We start from the raw sequence: 17,763 nt of genomic DNA, 5'->3' as shown, positions 1-17,763 counted from the left end.
GTGCTGTTTTAAGTTTTTTCATAGAGATGGGGTCTTGCTATGTTACCCAGGCTGGTCTTAAACTCTTGGCCTCAAGTGATCCTCCCATCTCAGCCTCCTAGAGTGCAGGGATTGCAGGCATGAGCCACCATTTATTCCTTCTTATTGCTGAATAGAATTCCAGTGTATGGATGTACCAAAATTTGTTCAACCATGCAACAATTGAAGGGCATTTGGATTATTTCTGGCATTTTGCTCTTACAAATAAAGTGGCAGTGCAGGTGAATGGCTCACACCTGTAATCCCAGCTCTTGGGGAAGCTGAAGTGAGAAGATTGCCTGGAACCAGAGGTCAAGACCAGCCTAGGTAACATAGCAAGGCAGAAAATTAAAAAATAAAATGAAATTTCAAAAGTCAACAAAGCTGCTGTGAACATTTGTGTATAGAAGACGTAAGATGTCTCTGGGATTAAATGCCCAAGCATTAAATATAAAGGAACATGTTTGAATAAGTGGGTAATTGTGTTAGAACAACTAGAGATTTTATCGCACATGACATGAAGACTAAACTGAGTAGGTAAGGCCTGATAAAGACAGCTTCCACCAGTAATCTAAACCATGACTGGGTTCTTTGATGTTTCTAAGGGTTGAGATTTCAGGTCCTACTTATCTATGTCATAAGTTGTGAAATACAGATACCTACACATTATGAAATCAGCAAGAAAGGGACATGAGGAATGCCTCAAAATTGAATTGAATTCAAATTAGTTCAGAAGTACATGTTGACTCTTACAGTTTCTAAAGATTATCAGTTTTTCTCCCTTAGGTATTTCAAAGCAATTATAGTTCCTATAATCAATAGTTCATATAATCATTAAAGGCTAAGATCATAAAGTTTAGCAATGTAAAAAGGTTCTTAAATTCCTGGCAGGATTTATTACTATGCACATGTAGTTTTATTGAGGAATCCTTGGGTTGATTTTGGTAGTATACTCTTGTAGAGATCTATTTCTTTTCTTGCCTGAGATTTAACTTAACTACTCTTCTATTTAGAGCACCCAATTCTACTTAAAAGAGAAGGATAAAATATCCTGTTTATTAAAAGAAGTTTATAATATGGCTACAAAGTAAGACCTGATGTTTAAACTCAAAGTATTCTGGATTCTATAAATACTAAAGTGTATGTGACACTCTTAAGTTCCTAACAGTTTGTAGGAGAGGGAGTTATTTGAGGCTTACTATAATCAAAAGAGGCTTCATAACAGATACATATCTTTTAGGACTAGAAAATTTCAGATGGTTAAATCAGACATTCTCTAATTATTTAGATACTAAGGTTTTGCTTCTTTTGTAAGCTCAGATTTAGATAATTCAAACACATTCAGAAATGTGTTAAAGAGCTTTGACATCACCCCACCTTGAGAATATTTATATTTCGCTAACAAGGGGATAGGGTTTTATGTATATATATATATACACACACACACACACACACACACACTATTTATTGCAGTCTACTATGTAATTTATACTTTCTGCTCTATATTAGATATGTTGCGCTTCCCAACTTTGGTGTTACACATTTGCTTTAGAATTAACATAAAAGTTAGACCATCAACTCTTCTGCAAGTTGAACTTGATTTTCTCACTTTCATAATTTTAAAAAGGGAACTAAAATGGTATAAAAATGAGTGAAAATGTTAGTTTCATTCTCTTTTCCTCGAAGGAAATATAATCCTGGAATTTAAGGTGTGAATCACTTGTTTTGATCTGGTTACAGATATGGTGGAATTCCAAATTTCAGTCATCGGCAGGTCAGATATTTAGAGAAGAATGTGAAGCATAAGTCTAAGTACCTGGACATGCGCAGACAAGTAAAGATGAAAAACAAACACATCTTCTTTACCAAAGAGTCAGAAAAACCATTTTTCAAGAAAAGCAAAACTCTGAGTAAGGTATGTATACATTTTGTTGTATACTTGTAGATAGAATCATGTTTTGTAAGTTTGACCTCTTAAAATTGTTGTATTCAAATAGGAAGCGTGTTTCTACACAGGTATCAAGGTACATAATTTTTTTTTTTTTTTGACTTGTTTCTTGAAGACATATATTATGTAAACTAAATCTGCAAAAAGGCAAGTTGAGGTGGGGTGAAAAGGAAGTGTTTGAAAGCTATAAAGTAGTAGTGTCTGGCATGACTTTTAAAAAAGCAGCCGCTGGGCGTGGGGGACTCATGCCTGTAATCCCAGCACTTTGGGAGGCTGAGGTGGGTAGATCACCTGAGGTCGGCAGTACCAGACAAGCCTGACCAACATGGAGAAACCCCCATCTCTACTAAAAATACAAAATTAGCCAGCATGGTGGCGCTTGCCTGTAATCCCAGCTACTTGGGAAGCTGAGGGAGGAGAATCGCCTGAACCCAGGAGGCGGAGGTTGTGGTGAGCTGAGGTGGCGCCATTGTACTCTAACCTGGGCAGCAAGAGCAAAACTCCGTCTCAAACAAAAACACGCAACCTTGGCCGGGCATGGTGACTCACACCTGTAATCCCAGCACTTAGGGAGGCCGAGGCGGATGAATCACCTGAGGTCAGGAATTCAAGACCAGCCTGGCCAACATGGTGAAACCCCATCTCTGCTAAAAATACAAAAATTAGCCAGGCGTGGTGGCGAGCGCCTGTAATCCCAGCTACTCGGGAGGCTAGGCAGGAGAATCGCTTGAACCTGGGAGGCAGAGGTTGCAGTGAGCTGAGATTGCGCCATTGCACTCCAACCTGGCTGACAGAGTAAGACTCCATCTCAAAAAACAAAAACACTGCCTTACCTATGTAGTAACAGACAAGAACAAGGAGCACTTTATCTTCTGTTTCAGGCTAAGTAGGTGTATAAGTCTGTTCTCTGGCTGCTAATAAAGATATGCCTAAGAGTGGATAATTTTTGATGGAAAGAGATTTAATTGACTCACAGTTCTGCAGGGCTGGGGAGGCCTCAGGAAACTTACAATTATGGTGGAAAGGGAAGCAAACAACTCCTTCTTCACATGGCAGCTAGAGAGAGAAATGAGTGCCCAGCAAAGGAGGAAGCACCTTATAAAACCATCAGATCTCATAAGAACTAACTCACCATCACAAGAAGAGGATAGGAGAAACCGCCCCCATAATTCAACCATCTCTACCTAATTCCTCCCACAACACGTGGGGATTATGGGAACTGTGATTCAAGATGAGATTTGGGTGGAGACACAGCCAAACCATACCAGTAGGATCCTAATAGTCCAAATTCTGATACAGCTTAATATTATAAGCTTTAATTCTGAGTTCTTCCAGAAGTGATCAGTCAGTTTATACCTGTAACAAGTTCACCCTGATAGCATGAAACACAAGTCCAATTTATTGTTTGACATTATTACCTGAAATATTCATATTCCCTCTCTTGGACTTTGCTATATCTACCATCCAAGTACCTGGGAAACAACATTAGTTAGGAAATTGCTTTGCGTGATGAATTACCCTTCTTTATTCAAAGGGATAAAAAACGCTTTCTAATGAGCAGAACCTTGATGTCAGTCACATCTCCAGCAGCTCTTTGGGACAGTAGACCATAATCTTAGACTCCATGATGACTCTGTTTCTGTTGTCCGTTTTTAAGGCTAGTCAGATGACTCTGGTTTCCCCTCAAGAAACATTGTCCTCTCTAACTTAAGCGTACTTGTAAAATATGCTACATATATGTAACTGGTTTTATTTTGTATTACATTTCAGGTTGACTGGCTGCTGGTGATATTTTAATAAATACGTTAGTGGTGCTAGTTATATCTGAAACAGACTGCCTAGTATTAGTCCAGTCAGTGCCGTAGGACTTTCCATAATGTGTTGGATGTAATAGCCCCCATGCATTCATCTATAGATGAGTGCAGAAACATAGCTGCTAGGCATTGCTGAGGAAAAAAGGTATGTGACTGCTGTGTCTAACTTAGATACCTAATTTGTTTATAGGCATATTCCCTTAGAGGAAGATTTTGGGTTGTTGCTCATCATGTCCACCACTTCCATTCTAATTTCCTCACTCTTAGAAAGGTCATGAAGACAAGATCGGAAGAATATTCATGTTACAGAAGATGCAAAGAAGTATATGATCTTATGCTGAGCCTTGTTCACATTTCAAAGAACAAACATTTGCTAGGATATATCTTACTAGCTCTACTGTTGCATTAAAAGGCAACTTTCATTTTTTTCCAAGATACACTGCTTCTATTCTTACAGAAAAATTGGCCCTAAAACTTTAGGGTTCATCTTTGATGCTAAATAACATTTACATAGATTGCAGCTTGAACATTGCAGGAAAGTCTATATAATTTGAAAAACTAAAGTTAATGATTCAGTAGTAAGTAGGTACATTTGTAATGTAGCTGTTGCACACAGCACAGTTAAATTGTTAGGAATCCTTATGGAAAAGCCACTGGGACAATTTGGCTTTATCCTCTTAGTGTTTATTGATAGCAGGAAGTGTTTAATCTGATACTTTTTTCCTTTTAAAGAAAACTTTAATAAGGTCATAGGATGCCCAGATAACATTCTGATTAGGTCAGAATTACTTACTATTAGCTTGTGTGATGCAGTCTACTTTTCAAAGCCAATAATTTTGACACAGCTTGTCAGTCAAGTCACAGATGGTAAAAGGTAGGAAGATTCTGTGTAGTTTGGAATTCCTGCTCATGATGTCATCTTAAAATTTAAGGTAGAAAAATTCCTCACATGGGTTAACAAACCAATGGATGAAGAAGCATCACAGGAATCGTCTTCTCATGACAATGTGCATGACACTTCCACAAGTAGTGATTCAGAGGAACAAGACATGTCTGTTAAAAAAGGTGATGACCTACTGGAGACTAGTAATCCAGAACCTGAACATTGTCAGACCGTATCTTCAGCTAGTGAACTTGAAACAGAAAACTGTGAAGGAGACAGCTTGGTAGCAACTGTTCCAGATGAGCAGGATTGTGTTATTCAAGAAGTACCAGATTCCCTCCAGGCAGGAACTGAAGGTAACACTAAATATACTTCAACTTGCTAATGAATTTAGATAAATTTTTTTTCATTAATATGTTTTTTCTTAGTTTTCACTTGTGAATCTTTTGTACCTAAGGAGTCACTGCTATTTATTTTTAAGTGAGAGAAGGCATATTAAGTGTACATGTTCTAACTGGCTATGACTTAGCACCCACAGCACTCCTCACTCTTGGCTGAGCGAACATGATCAAGTTGAAAAGGAAAGACTGTTGGGAGCATTGTGCCTACAGACCACTGTCTGCAGTTCAGCTTGGCCTCTGCTGCTACTCAGTTCCACGGGCTAAAGGTGACCATCCTTTGCCCTCTACACATGTGGTGTAGCTTTGGTTTGGTTTACTTTTTCCTTTTTTTTTTTTTTTTTTTTTTGGAGACAGGGTCTCATTCTGTCACCCAGGGTAGAGTGCAGTGGTGCGATCACAGCTCACTACGCCTTGACCCCCAGGGCTCAAGCAGTCCTCCCACCTCAGCTTGAGTAGCTGGGACTACATGCACATACCACCATGCCTGCCTAATGTTTTAATTTTTTTTGTAGAGATCCAGGGTCTCAGTATATTGCTCAGGCTGGTTGCCAGAGAGGTTCAAGCAATCCTCCCACCTTTGCCTCCAAAAGTGCTGGAATTACAGACATGAGCCATCATGCTCGGACTGTTTTCTTTTTGATATTTTTTTATTTTGTGTGTGTGGTTGATGATGGTCATGTGTTTTTGATGGCACATTAATTTAAAAAGTATTCAGAGTAGTTGGCTCTAATGAATGAACTGAGTAATATCTTCAATTTATGCACTTTTGTATTAGAATTTTTATAACAAAAGCTCTTACATAGTTTAATAATGGTATTATGAAACATTATATTTATTGTGATCATCATTTTTCTTAATTTATTACTATGGAAAATAACTTGAGTCTTGTTTTTTTTTTTTCTTAGTGCAAGTGTGGTTGCGTGTGTATCTCTGATCTTTCTATCACTTATTTCTTTACATTCTAAACAGCATACCTATAGTAGTTTACATTTCTTTTATTATCAATGTTATAATAACTGATGTTCATATGACATTTGTAGGTTTCTGAAATGCTTTTATGTGCCTTATTCTCATTTAATCTGTAAGGTAGCCCAAGGAAGTAGGTGGAATTATTTTCCCTTCTGGAAATACAGAAAGAAAAGCTGAGAGAAATATAAAAATTAACCCAAGTAAGTGGCATAGCTAGGACTCATTACCAGCTTCTCCGATTGCTAAGTCCCATTTTCCTGCACTACCCCACTTCCATGAACACCAGTTCTCATGATGTTGGTTGTTCTTACCTGGGGTAGTACCACCTTCATAGAGGCATTTGGAAGATGCTGGTTGTTAGAATGACATTAGAAATTCTGGCATTTAGTACTCAGTTACTTAATGTTAGGTCATGTACAAGATGGTCTTGCACAATAAAGAATTATTCCACCCACAATGTCATTATACTCCCTGTTGAGAAATAATCACCGTACTTTGCTATTGGTGACACTTTTGGGGATGGGAAGATCTGACCTTACTGACTCATGATGACACTTTTTACTATTTACAATGATAAGATAAATGTATTAGGACATAGCCCAATCCTTGAGGACCATTTGAGTGTGTAATGGAGTCTTATTCTTTGTTAGCCATGACCTCTTGTTTTTATACTTAACTCTGAAAAAGAGTCTCATCTGTCTATGTTGTTGCTTCTAATTTGCTGAGGACTGAAACCAAATAACCAAACTGATAAAAATTAATTAAGGAAAAAATCAGTCTCTGAATGAATGAGATCGTTTTCTATGGAATAGAGCTGGTGACCCTTGTTTCAGGTTCTCAGATGCCAGGTGACTTTGATGTGGCTGAGAGCTAGAGCCTAATCTAGTCCTTGATAGAAAGGAAATGTTTAGATTCTGTAATTCACCACATAAAGCAGTATCTTGGCTAACAGAAGTAATAACTTTTATGTCTATAGCAGTATTTCTACATATTTCCTATCATTGCTGTGAATTAAGTTGGTTAAATACTACTCACTAACTAATTCGTTCTTTTTTCTTTTTTTTTTTTTTTTTTTTGGAGACAGAGTCTTGCTCTGTCACCCAGGCTGGAGTACAATGGCACATTCTCAGTTCTCAGCTCACTGCAATATCCGCCTCCCAGGTTCAAGTGATTCTTCTGCCTCAGCCTCCCAAGTAGCTGGGATTACAGGCGCCTGCCACCGTGCCAGGCTAAGTTTTTTTATTTTTTTTATTTTTTCAGTAGAGATGGGGTTTCACCATGTTGGTCAGGCTGGTCTCAAACTCCTGACCTCAGGTGATCCGCCTGCCTCGGCCTCCCAAAGTGCTGGGATTACAGATGTGAGCCACTGCGCTCTGCCCATTCATTCCTTTTATAGGAATTAATAATTGGAGCTTAAAGAGCCTCGGTTACTTTTCCAAGCTTACAAAGCCAATGAGTAGCAAAGTGCTGGCAGTGATTGAAACCAATGGCATTTCCATCAGGCTTTCCTATTTCTCTGGGCATGTCATTATATACATCTTCTGCTTGTAATTATTTGGTGTGGCTTCATTTTTAGATAAACTCATCTGTGGTACTAATTTTTTCTTAGCATCTATATTCTTTATTATTTTAGCTGAAGTTAAAAAGAAGAAGAAGAAGAAGAAGAACAAAAAGGTGAATGGTCTGCCTCCTGAAATAGCTGCTGTTCCTGAGCTGGCAAAATACTGGGCCCAGAGGTACAGGCTCTTCTCCCGTTTTGATGATGGGATTAAGTTGGACAGAGGTAAAGTATATATGTATTTTTTAGCTTTATTTTGAAACCATTTAAAATTTACAGAAAGTTGTAAGAATAATACAAGGAATGTTCATATCCCCTTTCCCAGATTCAGCTATTTTCAACATTTTGCCCCATTTACGTTCTCATTCTGTCTCCATTTGTATGTGTGTGTATCTTTTTCTGATCAGTACTTTCATGCCCATACTCCTTAATACTTTAGCGTATATTTCCTAAGAACAAGTATATTGTTGTTTAAAACAGTAAATTATCAATTTAACATTGTTCCAATATTATAATCTACAGTTTATACTCTAGTTTCATCAATTGTCCTAATCTTGTCCTTTATCACATTTTTTTTTCCTTCCAGTATAGGATCATTTATTGCATGTATTTTTCATGTTCTTTAGTTTCCTTTAATCTGGAATCTTTCCTTAGCCTTTTTTGTCTTTCATGACTAACGTTTTTCAAAGGATCAATGGCCATTTATTTTATAGAATGTCCTTCAATTTGGGTATATATATGTGTGTGTGTATTTTTAAAACTTCAGATTTGGGTTTAATCTGTATTTGTAGCACCTTAGGATAGATAGCAAAAGCGATTGATAAGTTATTAAATGGAAAACCTGATCAAGAAATACCTAGTGCAGAAAGACACAATTTAATTAATTAACTTTGCAAGTTTTGAATTCTTTCTCCAACTTTCCTGCCGTGATCTGCAACAACTTACTTAACTCAGTCTTGCAGACTGATGCTCATTTTCATGTTGGGGTTACCTCAATATTGGTTTTTATTAACTATCAAAATCAGAAGTTCTTGATCTATGATGGAATATCAGGGGTTCTCCAACCCTTTTAAAACAATTTGCAAAATGCTGTGTATTGGAAGAAGAAGTACATAGGAATTTATAAGGAGAAGTAAGAGTGGAAAACACTTGCAATTATATAAAAGTGTATATTCTTATTTTTCCAGTATCGAAGAGCCATTTAAAGTTTGGTAAGGGGAGGCAACAGGAAAAATTAACACACATTATTTTTATTTATTTCTTTTTCTTTTATTTTATTTTTATCTTTATTTATTTATTTATTTATTTTTGAGACAGGGTCTCACTCTGTCACCCAGGCTGGAGTACAGTGGCACAATCTCGGCTCACTGCAACCTCCACCTCCCAGGCTAAAGCAATCCTCATGCTTCAGCCTCCTAAGTAGCTGGGATTACAAGCAAGCACTATCATGCTTGGCTAATTTTTTGTAGAGACAGGGTTTTGCCATGTTTCCTGGGCTCAAGTGATCCACTACACCCAGCCCAGCACATCATTTTGTTCAGATAAATGTCTTTCTGAAAAAATGTGAATTTTTCCTACTAGGAAAGAAGGAGGTCAGTATTCTGTTTCCTCTAGAATGGACACAGGACCTCATTTCTGAAAATGATGAGGGCTCTGCTCTTCCTGTTCTTCTGCAGCCCTGTTGCCTTTTGCTATCAGCTCCTGCTTTTTCTGACCCTTTAAAAACATGCAGTTTTGGCCAGGAATGGTGGCTCACACCTGTAATCCCAGCACTTTGGGAGACTGAGGCAGGTACATCACTTGAGGCTAGGAGTTCAAGACCAACCTAGCTAACATGGCAAAACCCCATCTCTCCTAAAAATACAAAAATTGGCTGGGTGTGGTCGCTTGTGCCTGTAGTCCCAACTACTCAGGAGGCTGAGGCATGAGAATCGCTTGAAGCCAGGAGGCAGAAGTTGCGGTGAGCCAAGATCATGCCATTGCACTCCAACCTGGGCAACAGAGCAAGACACTGTCTCAAAAAAAAAAAAAAAAAAAATTTCCGTTTTTTCTGGAGTGTCCAATACAAATCCAGGCTATTGCTTCAACCTTAGGAGTGAAATTATTGGGAAACTCAGTGGAGTGTGAGGAGCTAGCCAATTAGAGCAGCTAGTTCTCTATTTTCCGCAGGAGTCAGTAGTTAAAGCCTCAAACAGAAACATCAAAATTGTAATTCAGTTATTGCAAAGATGGAGGTACACAGTATTACAAGAGAATTTGGTTAAGAATGAGGTCATCATTTCTGTGGAAATTGAGAATGGTGCTGCTTTTTATAACAAACTTTGAAATTTTTTTCTTTAAAACTGGGTAATTTATAATTTTTTAAAAAGGGAAACTAAGCTTTTTAAAAGTATGTAAGATATAGTAATGTTTGCTATGTTTATGCTTGCCTTGGCTTCTTGAAATTGAACATGTTAACACAAATATTCTTCCTTTGCAGAGGGCTGGTTTTCAGTTACACCCGAGAAGATTGCTGAACACATTGCTGGCCGTGTTAGTCAGTCCTTCAAGTGTGATGTTGTAGTAGACGCATTCTGTGGGGTTGGAGGAAATACCATTCAGTTTGCCTTAACAGGAATGAGAGGTAATTAGCCATCAATGGGAGAGAACTATTTTATGTCCAGTTTATTCAGTAAATGTTTCGATTTTGCTACAGCCTATCTTACTGAGATTTAATATATAATTAATAATTTAATATGAAATGATATAATAGCTAGCATATATTAAGCATATACTTTGTATTGCATACTGGTGTAAATGCTTCCTACAGTTGACACTTGGACAATACAGGTTTGAACTGCATGAGTCCATTTATACCCAGATTTTTTTCAGTAAATAAATTGGAAAATGTTCTGGAGATTTGTGACAATTAAAAAAAAAAAAATGCAGGTGAATCCCCTGTAGCCTAGATACATTGAAATAATTTAAAAGTTAAGAATGTCATGAATACATCAAACATATGTAGATACTAGTTTGTTTTATCATTTGCTACCATAAAATATGCACAAATCTGTTGTAAAAAGTTAAAATTTGCCTGGGCACGGCAGTTTATGCCCATAATTCTAGCAGTTTGGGAGTTAGAGGCAAGAGGAGCACTTGAGGCCAGGAGTTTGAGACCAACCTGGTCTCTAGAAAAAAATTTTAAAATTGACCAGGAACAGTGGCTTATGCCTGTAATCCCAGCACTTTGGGAGGCTGAGGTGGACAGGTCACCTGAGGTCGGGAGTTTGACACCAGCCTGGCCAACATGGCGAAACCCCGTCTACTAAAAGTACAAAAATTAGCTGGGCGTGGTGGCATGCACCTGTAGTCGCAGCTACAGGAGGCTGAGACAGGAGACTCACTTGAACCCAGGAGGCAGAGGCTGCAGTGAGCTGAGATCATGCCACTGCACTCCAGCCTGGGCAACAAAGTGAGACTCCATCTAAAGAAAAAATTTAAAAATTAGCCAGGCATGGTGGTGTGTGCCTGTAGTCCCAGCTACTCAGGCTGAGATGGGAGGATGACCTGAGCCCAGAAATTGCAGGCTGCAGTGGTGCTGGAGTGCACCACTGCATTCCAGCTGGGGCAACAGAGTGAGACCCAGGCTCTTAAAAAAAATTATAGGCTGGGCACGGTGGCTCATGCCTGTAATCCCAGCAGTTTGGGAGGCCAAGGTGGGCCGATCACTTGAGGTCGGGAGTTCGCGACCAGCCTGACCAACATGGAAAAACCCCATCTCTACTAAAAATACAAAATTAACCAGGTGTGGTGGTGCATGCCTGTCATCCCAGCTACTCAGAAGGCTGAGGCAAGAGAATTAGTTGAACCCGGGAGGTGGAGGTTGCAGTGAGCCGAGATCATACCACTGCATTCCAACCTGGGCAACAGAGCGAGACTCCATCTCAAAAAAAAAAAAAAAAAAACCTACCTTATCAATAAATACAGTACTGTAAATGTATTTTCCTTATGATTTACTTAGTAAGAGTTTTTTTCTCTTAAGTTCCTTTATTTTAGGAATACTATGTATAATACATACAACGTACGAAATATGTGTTAATTAGCTGTTTATTGATGAGGCTTCAGGTCAACGGTAGGCTATTAAAAGTTAAGTTTGGGGAGTCCAAAATTATACACAGATTTTTGACTTCACAAGGGGTCAGGGCTCCTAATGTCCATGTTAAGGGCCAACTATATGTATTAATTTATTTAATCAACAATCTTGTGAGTTATGTCTTACTATCTGTGCTTCACAGATAAACTGAGACATAAAGAGATGAAATAACTTGCCCAAGATTATACTGACACACCTACTAACTTGAAGCCAAGATCATAATATTTTATAAAACCAAAAATACCAAAACGGGAGAGTATTGAACAGTAGACAGGGAGTCCCAGCCTTTGTACTCACTATCTTTATGACTTTGGACATCATTTAACCTTAATTTAAAGGAGACATTGAATTTAGATGACCTCTGTGACACCTTTCAAAAAGCTTTAAATTTCAGAGACTACAAATTATTTAAATATTACCTCATTGTCATATACTATTTGTTGCTGGACTTTGGGATCACAAGAAAGAAAACCCCTACCACTGTGTAACTGCCAGTGACTGTGTCCAGTAGGTGATGTGCTTTTCCCCGGGGAAAAACTGGGTTGAAGAAGTTGAACATTCTGCCCAAACTGATATAGCTGGGTCATAAAACAGGGGGGTTTTTGTTTGCTTCTTTGTTTCTTTGTTTTGTTTTTAGACAGTGTCTCACTATATCTCCCAAGCTAAAAGTGTAGTGGCATGATCAGGACTCATTGCAGCCTTGACTTCCTGGGCTCAAATGATCCTCCCATCTCAGCCTCCCAAGTAGCTGAGACTACAGGCATGTGCCACCATGCCCTGCTAATTTTTTTTAAATTTTTGTATAGACAGGATCTTGCTGTATTCCCTAGGCTAGTCTTAAACCCCTGGCTTTAAGCAGTCCTCCCCTTGGCCTCTAAAAGTCTGGAATTACATGAGCCACCACAGTGAGACAAGAAGCAGAGTTTTTATTTAGTTTTCATTCTGAAGATGCATATTTTTAAATATCTTCATATTATACATATCAATGATAGTTTCATTTCAACAGATTTCTACTGAATCTCATTAATTTATATGAAGTTAATGTTAAGTAGGAAGCGTAAGATGATTTGGGAAAGCACGTAGTAGCTGTAGAAAAAAACAGACTCAGTCCTTGCTCGGTTTAGTCAGAGAGACTGACTTTAATCAAGTTGCACTGAAAATGATCTTATCGCCTTGCCATTACATAGATTTTTAAGGTCAGTGCTGATGAAATGTGGCCCCTGTTTTAATACTCCTATGCTCCAAGGCATGATATTTGCTAACTTTACATGGTCTCCTGATAGCCTAGAGATAAGCTACTTTCATGTTTACTAGAGTAGTGGTTATTTTCTTTTTTCCTTGAATTTACTATTTACTACTAAAGTTCTTCTCAGACTTTGCCAGATAAGCCATTCCTATGGGCTAAAATCAATATTTATTGCCTAAAAAATGGTTTTTCCTTAAAAGTTGTAAAATGTTTCTTCATTTTGGCCTTACATCATAACACAATGATTGAAACACCTGCTCCCTGATAAAGTAGCAAAGAGATGTGAAAATTTTCTCAGATTTATTACTCAGACCGTCTATATATTGGTATGTATTTCTTTTTTTTTGAGATGGAGTCTCGCTCTGTTGCCCAGGTTGGAGTGCAGTGGCGCAATCTTAGCTCACTACAACCTTTGCCTCCCGGGTTCAAGTGATTCTTCTGCCTCAGCTTCCCAAATAGCTGGGACTACAGGGGCCTGCCACCACGCCCACTTAACTGTTTTGAGTTCCCTATCATAAATGTATGTTCATGTGTGCTCATATACATACTCATATAATCAGTTATGCTTGAACTGTATGTGCGTTTATACATTTACATATATATGCAACATATATACAAAAAGATGGCATTGCATATAGTTGAGATTATCCTTTGTGCCAGATTTATTTCCACTCAGATAGTTGCTGTCTGTGCATAACTGAAGGGTTAGGGAATCTGTAAAGTTTTGCATGTTGCTGTTGTTAAAGATATCTTTCCCCTTTGTATGTATTCCAGTAGTTTAGCAACAGTACTGCCTGGTAGAACTTTTTGCGATGACTTATATGTTCTGTATGTGTGCTGTCCAATATGATAGCCACATGTGGCTATTAAGCAGTTGAGGTGTGCTAGTATGACTGAGGATTAACATTTGTCAGCTTTTTTTTTTTTTTTTTCAGTTGTGGGGTGGAGGTGTTCGGTCTGTCACTCAGGCTGAAGTGCAGTGGCACAGTCTCAGCTCACTGCAGCCTCCTCCTCCCAGGCCCAAGTGATTCACTTAAACCTCCTGAGTAGCTGGGACTGCTGGCACATGCCACCCCACCTGGCTAATTTTTTGTGTTTTTGATAGAGATGAGGTTTCAAACTCCTGAGCTCAAGGGATCTACCCGCCTCAGCCTTCCAAAGTGCTGGGATTACAGGCATGAGCCACCGTGCCCAGCCAGCATTTCTTTTATGTGATAGATTGAATGCTTCCATTCTTATTAGGCCTAAAAGTCTGCCTTCAAAAGAAATACAGATGAAAATAGGATTAACTGAATAGATTTGATGTTGAAAGTCACTTTTTCTTTTGAATTTTTAGTATTATCAGCATATCTTTCCCTGTCTCTGAACTATAAATATAACAGACTGAGCAGCTGAAAAGGATCTTTTCTCTTACAAATGTGAATGTTAGTTTATTTAGAACCGGAAAAACAGCATCATAAATGTATGATTTTGCAATGCATTATAATTGGTGCTTATATTTATTGTTCAAGTGATTTAGCACATTATTTCTCAAAAACGTTAACAAATTTGGGAACTAGCATTTTCTGGAAAACAACTACATTTCCATGACAACCACGCTGTAAGCGTCACTGTTCCACTTAGCCCTTTCAAATAAAGAATACTGCCATTAACACTGGTGCACATGCAAGTGTACTGAGTAGTTTAATGCAAAACATGGATAGGCTAAAATTAAATTATGTCTATGTTGCTAATTATAAAATTGGAATAAAGTAAATGAAAGTCCATTTGGTGAAAACATAATATTATCTGTTTCCTCTACCTAAAATGTCTCATTCAACATTATCGGCAGGTGTGTTTTTTTTGTTTTTTTTTGTTGTTGTTGTTGAGACGGAGTCTCCCTGTGTCTCCCAGGCTGGAGTGCAGTGGCGTGATCTCGGCTCACTGCAAGCTCCACCTCCTGGGTTCACGCCATTCTCCCGCCTCAGCCTCCCAAGTAGCTGGGACTACAGGCGCCCGCCACCACGCCCAGCTAGTTTTTTGTATTTTTAGTGGAGACGGGGTTTCACCATGTTAGCCAGGATAGTCTCGATCTCCTGACCTCGTGATCCACCCGCCTCGGCCTCCCAAAGTATCGGCAGGTGTTTTTACACTTCTTCTTCATCACTTGGCTATATAAGTTTGTAAAAATGTGTTTTATTTTGGTTTTCCTTAGAAGTTGTCGAATTTGTGTTCATTTGGGCATTGCTACATTTTGAGGAAGTTTGTCTTTTCCAAAACCTAGCATTACAGGCTGTCCATACAGTGACCTTTTCAAGTGTTTCCTGCTCAGGCTGTAGCACAGCACAGTGGTGGCCACATATTTGGCACTCAGTAGATATTTTGTGGCAAGTATTACCACTTGCTTAGGAAAAGCTGTAGAATGAGACAAGAAAGCCAAGACCTGCAGTCACATTTTCTTGGTACAACACAAGTGAATCTAATTTAAATAAAAAATTTAAACGGAAGTCTATATATTGGGTATATGTGGCCAAATGTCTCCTCCTCTTTAAAAAGAGTTCTTATACAGAAGATGACAGACTATTCAAAAGATAAACTATCTTATATAAGTAATAATCAGTGTCAATTAACTCACTTTTTTCTTTTCCCATTTTTAGTGATTGCCATTGATATCGATCCTGTTAAGATTGCCCTTGCTCGTAATAATGCAGAAGTTTATGGGATAGCAGATAAGATAGAGTTCATCTGTGGAGATTTCTTGCTGCTGGCTGCTTGTTTAAAGGCTGATGTTGTGTTCCTCAGCCCGCCTTGGGGAGGGCCAGACTATGCCACTGCAGAGACCTTTGACATTAGGACGATGATGTCTCCTGATGGATATCCTTTGGAAGTCTTAAGAGTTTACTGAAACAGTGATTGTGGAGAGAAAGGAGCATGAGAGTGAGAGAAACAGGGAGTGTGGGAGGGTGGACGGGGTGGCTCACATTTGTAATCCTAGCACATTGGGAGGCTGAGGCAGGTGGATCACCTGAGGTCAGGAGTTCGAGACCAGCCTGGCCAACATGAGAAATCCCGTCTCTACTAAAAATACAAAAATTAGCCGGGCATGGTGGCACGTGCGTGTAATCCAGCTACTCGGGAGGCCAAAGCACAAGAATCACTTGAACTCAGGAGGCAGAGGTTGCAGTGACCTGAGATCGCGCCACTGCACTCCACCCTGGGGAACGGAGCGGGACTCTGTCTCAAAAGAGAGAGAGAGATTGGCCAGGCACGGTGGCTCACGCCTGTAATCTCAGCACTTTGGGAGGCCGAGGCAGGTGGATCACGAGGTCAGGAGATCAAGACCATCCTGGCTAACACGGTGAAACCCCGTCTCTACTAAAAATAACAAAAAAATAGCCAGGCATGGTGGCACACGCCTGTACTCCCAGCAACTCAGGAGGCTGAGGCAGGAGAATCGCTTGGACCTGGGAGGCTGAGGTTCCAGTGAGCTGAGATTGCGCCACTGCACTCCAGCCTAGGCGACAGGGCGAGACTCCATCTCAAAAAAAAAAAAGAGAGAGAAATTAGTGATGAGACGGAATATTACCTAACAGCATTTGGTAAATTCTAGTTTATTTTACATAAAAAGCAGGTATGTAAAAATTATGTGGGAGTCGATCTCCAAAAGTGATGACAAATATGAGGTCATGTTTCCCTTGCTTGCTATTCGATTTTACCATTATAAAACAAGGACTAGAACACAAAGATTGGACTTATTGTCTTGTGAATTGGGAATTTCCTCAAAAAATATCCCTGCAGTTTGTCGGTAACCATTCTATAACTCTTCAGTTGACACTGATGCTGGCTAATTTGCTGTGTATCTTCCCATTTTTCCTGTTACTCTTCCAAGATGTCAAAGCAAAACCTTATTTCATGGAGTAACATTTGTTATTTGTCCCTTTCGCTACCTGCCACCCCACAGTAATCATCTGTTTGACTCTTAACAGGAAACATTTCTAAATTGCTATTAAAATTTAGAGTGTACTCCGGGGTGTGGTGGCTCACGCTTGTACTCCCAGCACTTTGGGAGGCCAAGGCAGGCAAATCACTTGAGGTCAGGAGTTCAAGACCAGCCTGAACAACACGGCTGAACCCTGTCTCTACTAAAAATAGAAAAATTATCTGGGCATGATGTTGGGCGCCTGTAATCTCAGCTACTCAGGAGGCTGAGGCAGAAGAATCGCTTGAACCTGCCTGAGTGACAGAGCAAGACTCTGTCTCAAAAAAAATAATAATTTACAGTGTAAATTAGCTGGGCATGGTGGCACATGCCTATAATCCTGTAGTCCCAGCTACTGAGGAGGCTGAGGCAGGAGGATCACTTGAACCCAGGAGGAGATTGCAGTGAACTGAGATTGCACTACTGTACTCCAGCCTGGGCAGCAGAGCCAGACCCTGTCTCAAAAATAAATTAATAAGCAGAGCCAGACTCTATCTCAAGAATAATAAGTAAAATCAAAAATTAAAAAATAAAATTTAGAGTGTAGACTACGATGGCCATGGTTACTTTATTCTTTACTGGGAATACGTGGTATTGTGCTTTCCTATTTCCTATTCTGTTTTTCAATAATTAGGAAATGACAGAGAAAGGATCTGTATTTCTGACTCTTGCCTAGTACCTACCACTAGGATAATTGAAATCGATTTAACTATTAGTCTTTGAATTATCGATACAGTATTTTGCTGAATTACAAAATTTTATATGTAATTCTCTTTTAGGTTCCATTAAAGGGTTTAAGTTTTTGCTTTTTAGTTACATTTTGAAATACATTTGAG

The 17,763-nt window shown here is 39.1% G+C and overlaps 1 protein-coding gene across 2 annotated transcripts in view; it reads left to right on the top strand.

Moving 5' to 3' along the window:
* LOC105482279 (trimethylguanosine synthase 1) overlaps positions 1 to 17,763 on the top strand; it is a 52,004-nt gene that overhangs the window by 21,339 nt on the left and 12,902 nt on the right. The window contains exons 7-11 of one of the 2 annotated variants that reach the window (XM_011742306.3): positions 1,759 to 1,933; positions 4,713 to 5,019; positions 7,667 to 7,816; positions 10,071 to 10,214; positions 15,606 to 15,822. In XM_011742306.3, the coding sequence (XP_011740608.2) occupies positions 1,759 to 1,933; positions 4,713 to 5,019; positions 7,667 to 7,816; positions 10,071 to 10,214; positions 15,606 to 15,822 (993 nt within the window). The remainder of the gene's footprint in view (positions 1 to 1,758; positions 1,934 to 4,712; positions 5,020 to 7,666; positions 7,817 to 10,070; positions 10,215 to 15,605; positions 15,823 to 17,763) is intronic. The other variant, XM_011742307.3, reaches the window with a different exon arrangement.

The sequence above is a fragment of the Macaca nemestrina genome, chromosome 8, assembly GCF_043159975.1.
Source record: "Macaca nemestrina isolate mMacNem1 chromosome 8, mMacNem.hap1, whole genome shotgun sequence".
NCBI classification, from domain to species: domain Eukaryota; kingdom Metazoa; phylum Chordata; class Mammalia; order Primates; family Cercopithecidae; genus Macaca; species Macaca nemestrina.
This window is presented reverse-complemented; position numbering and strand designations above follow the sequence as displayed.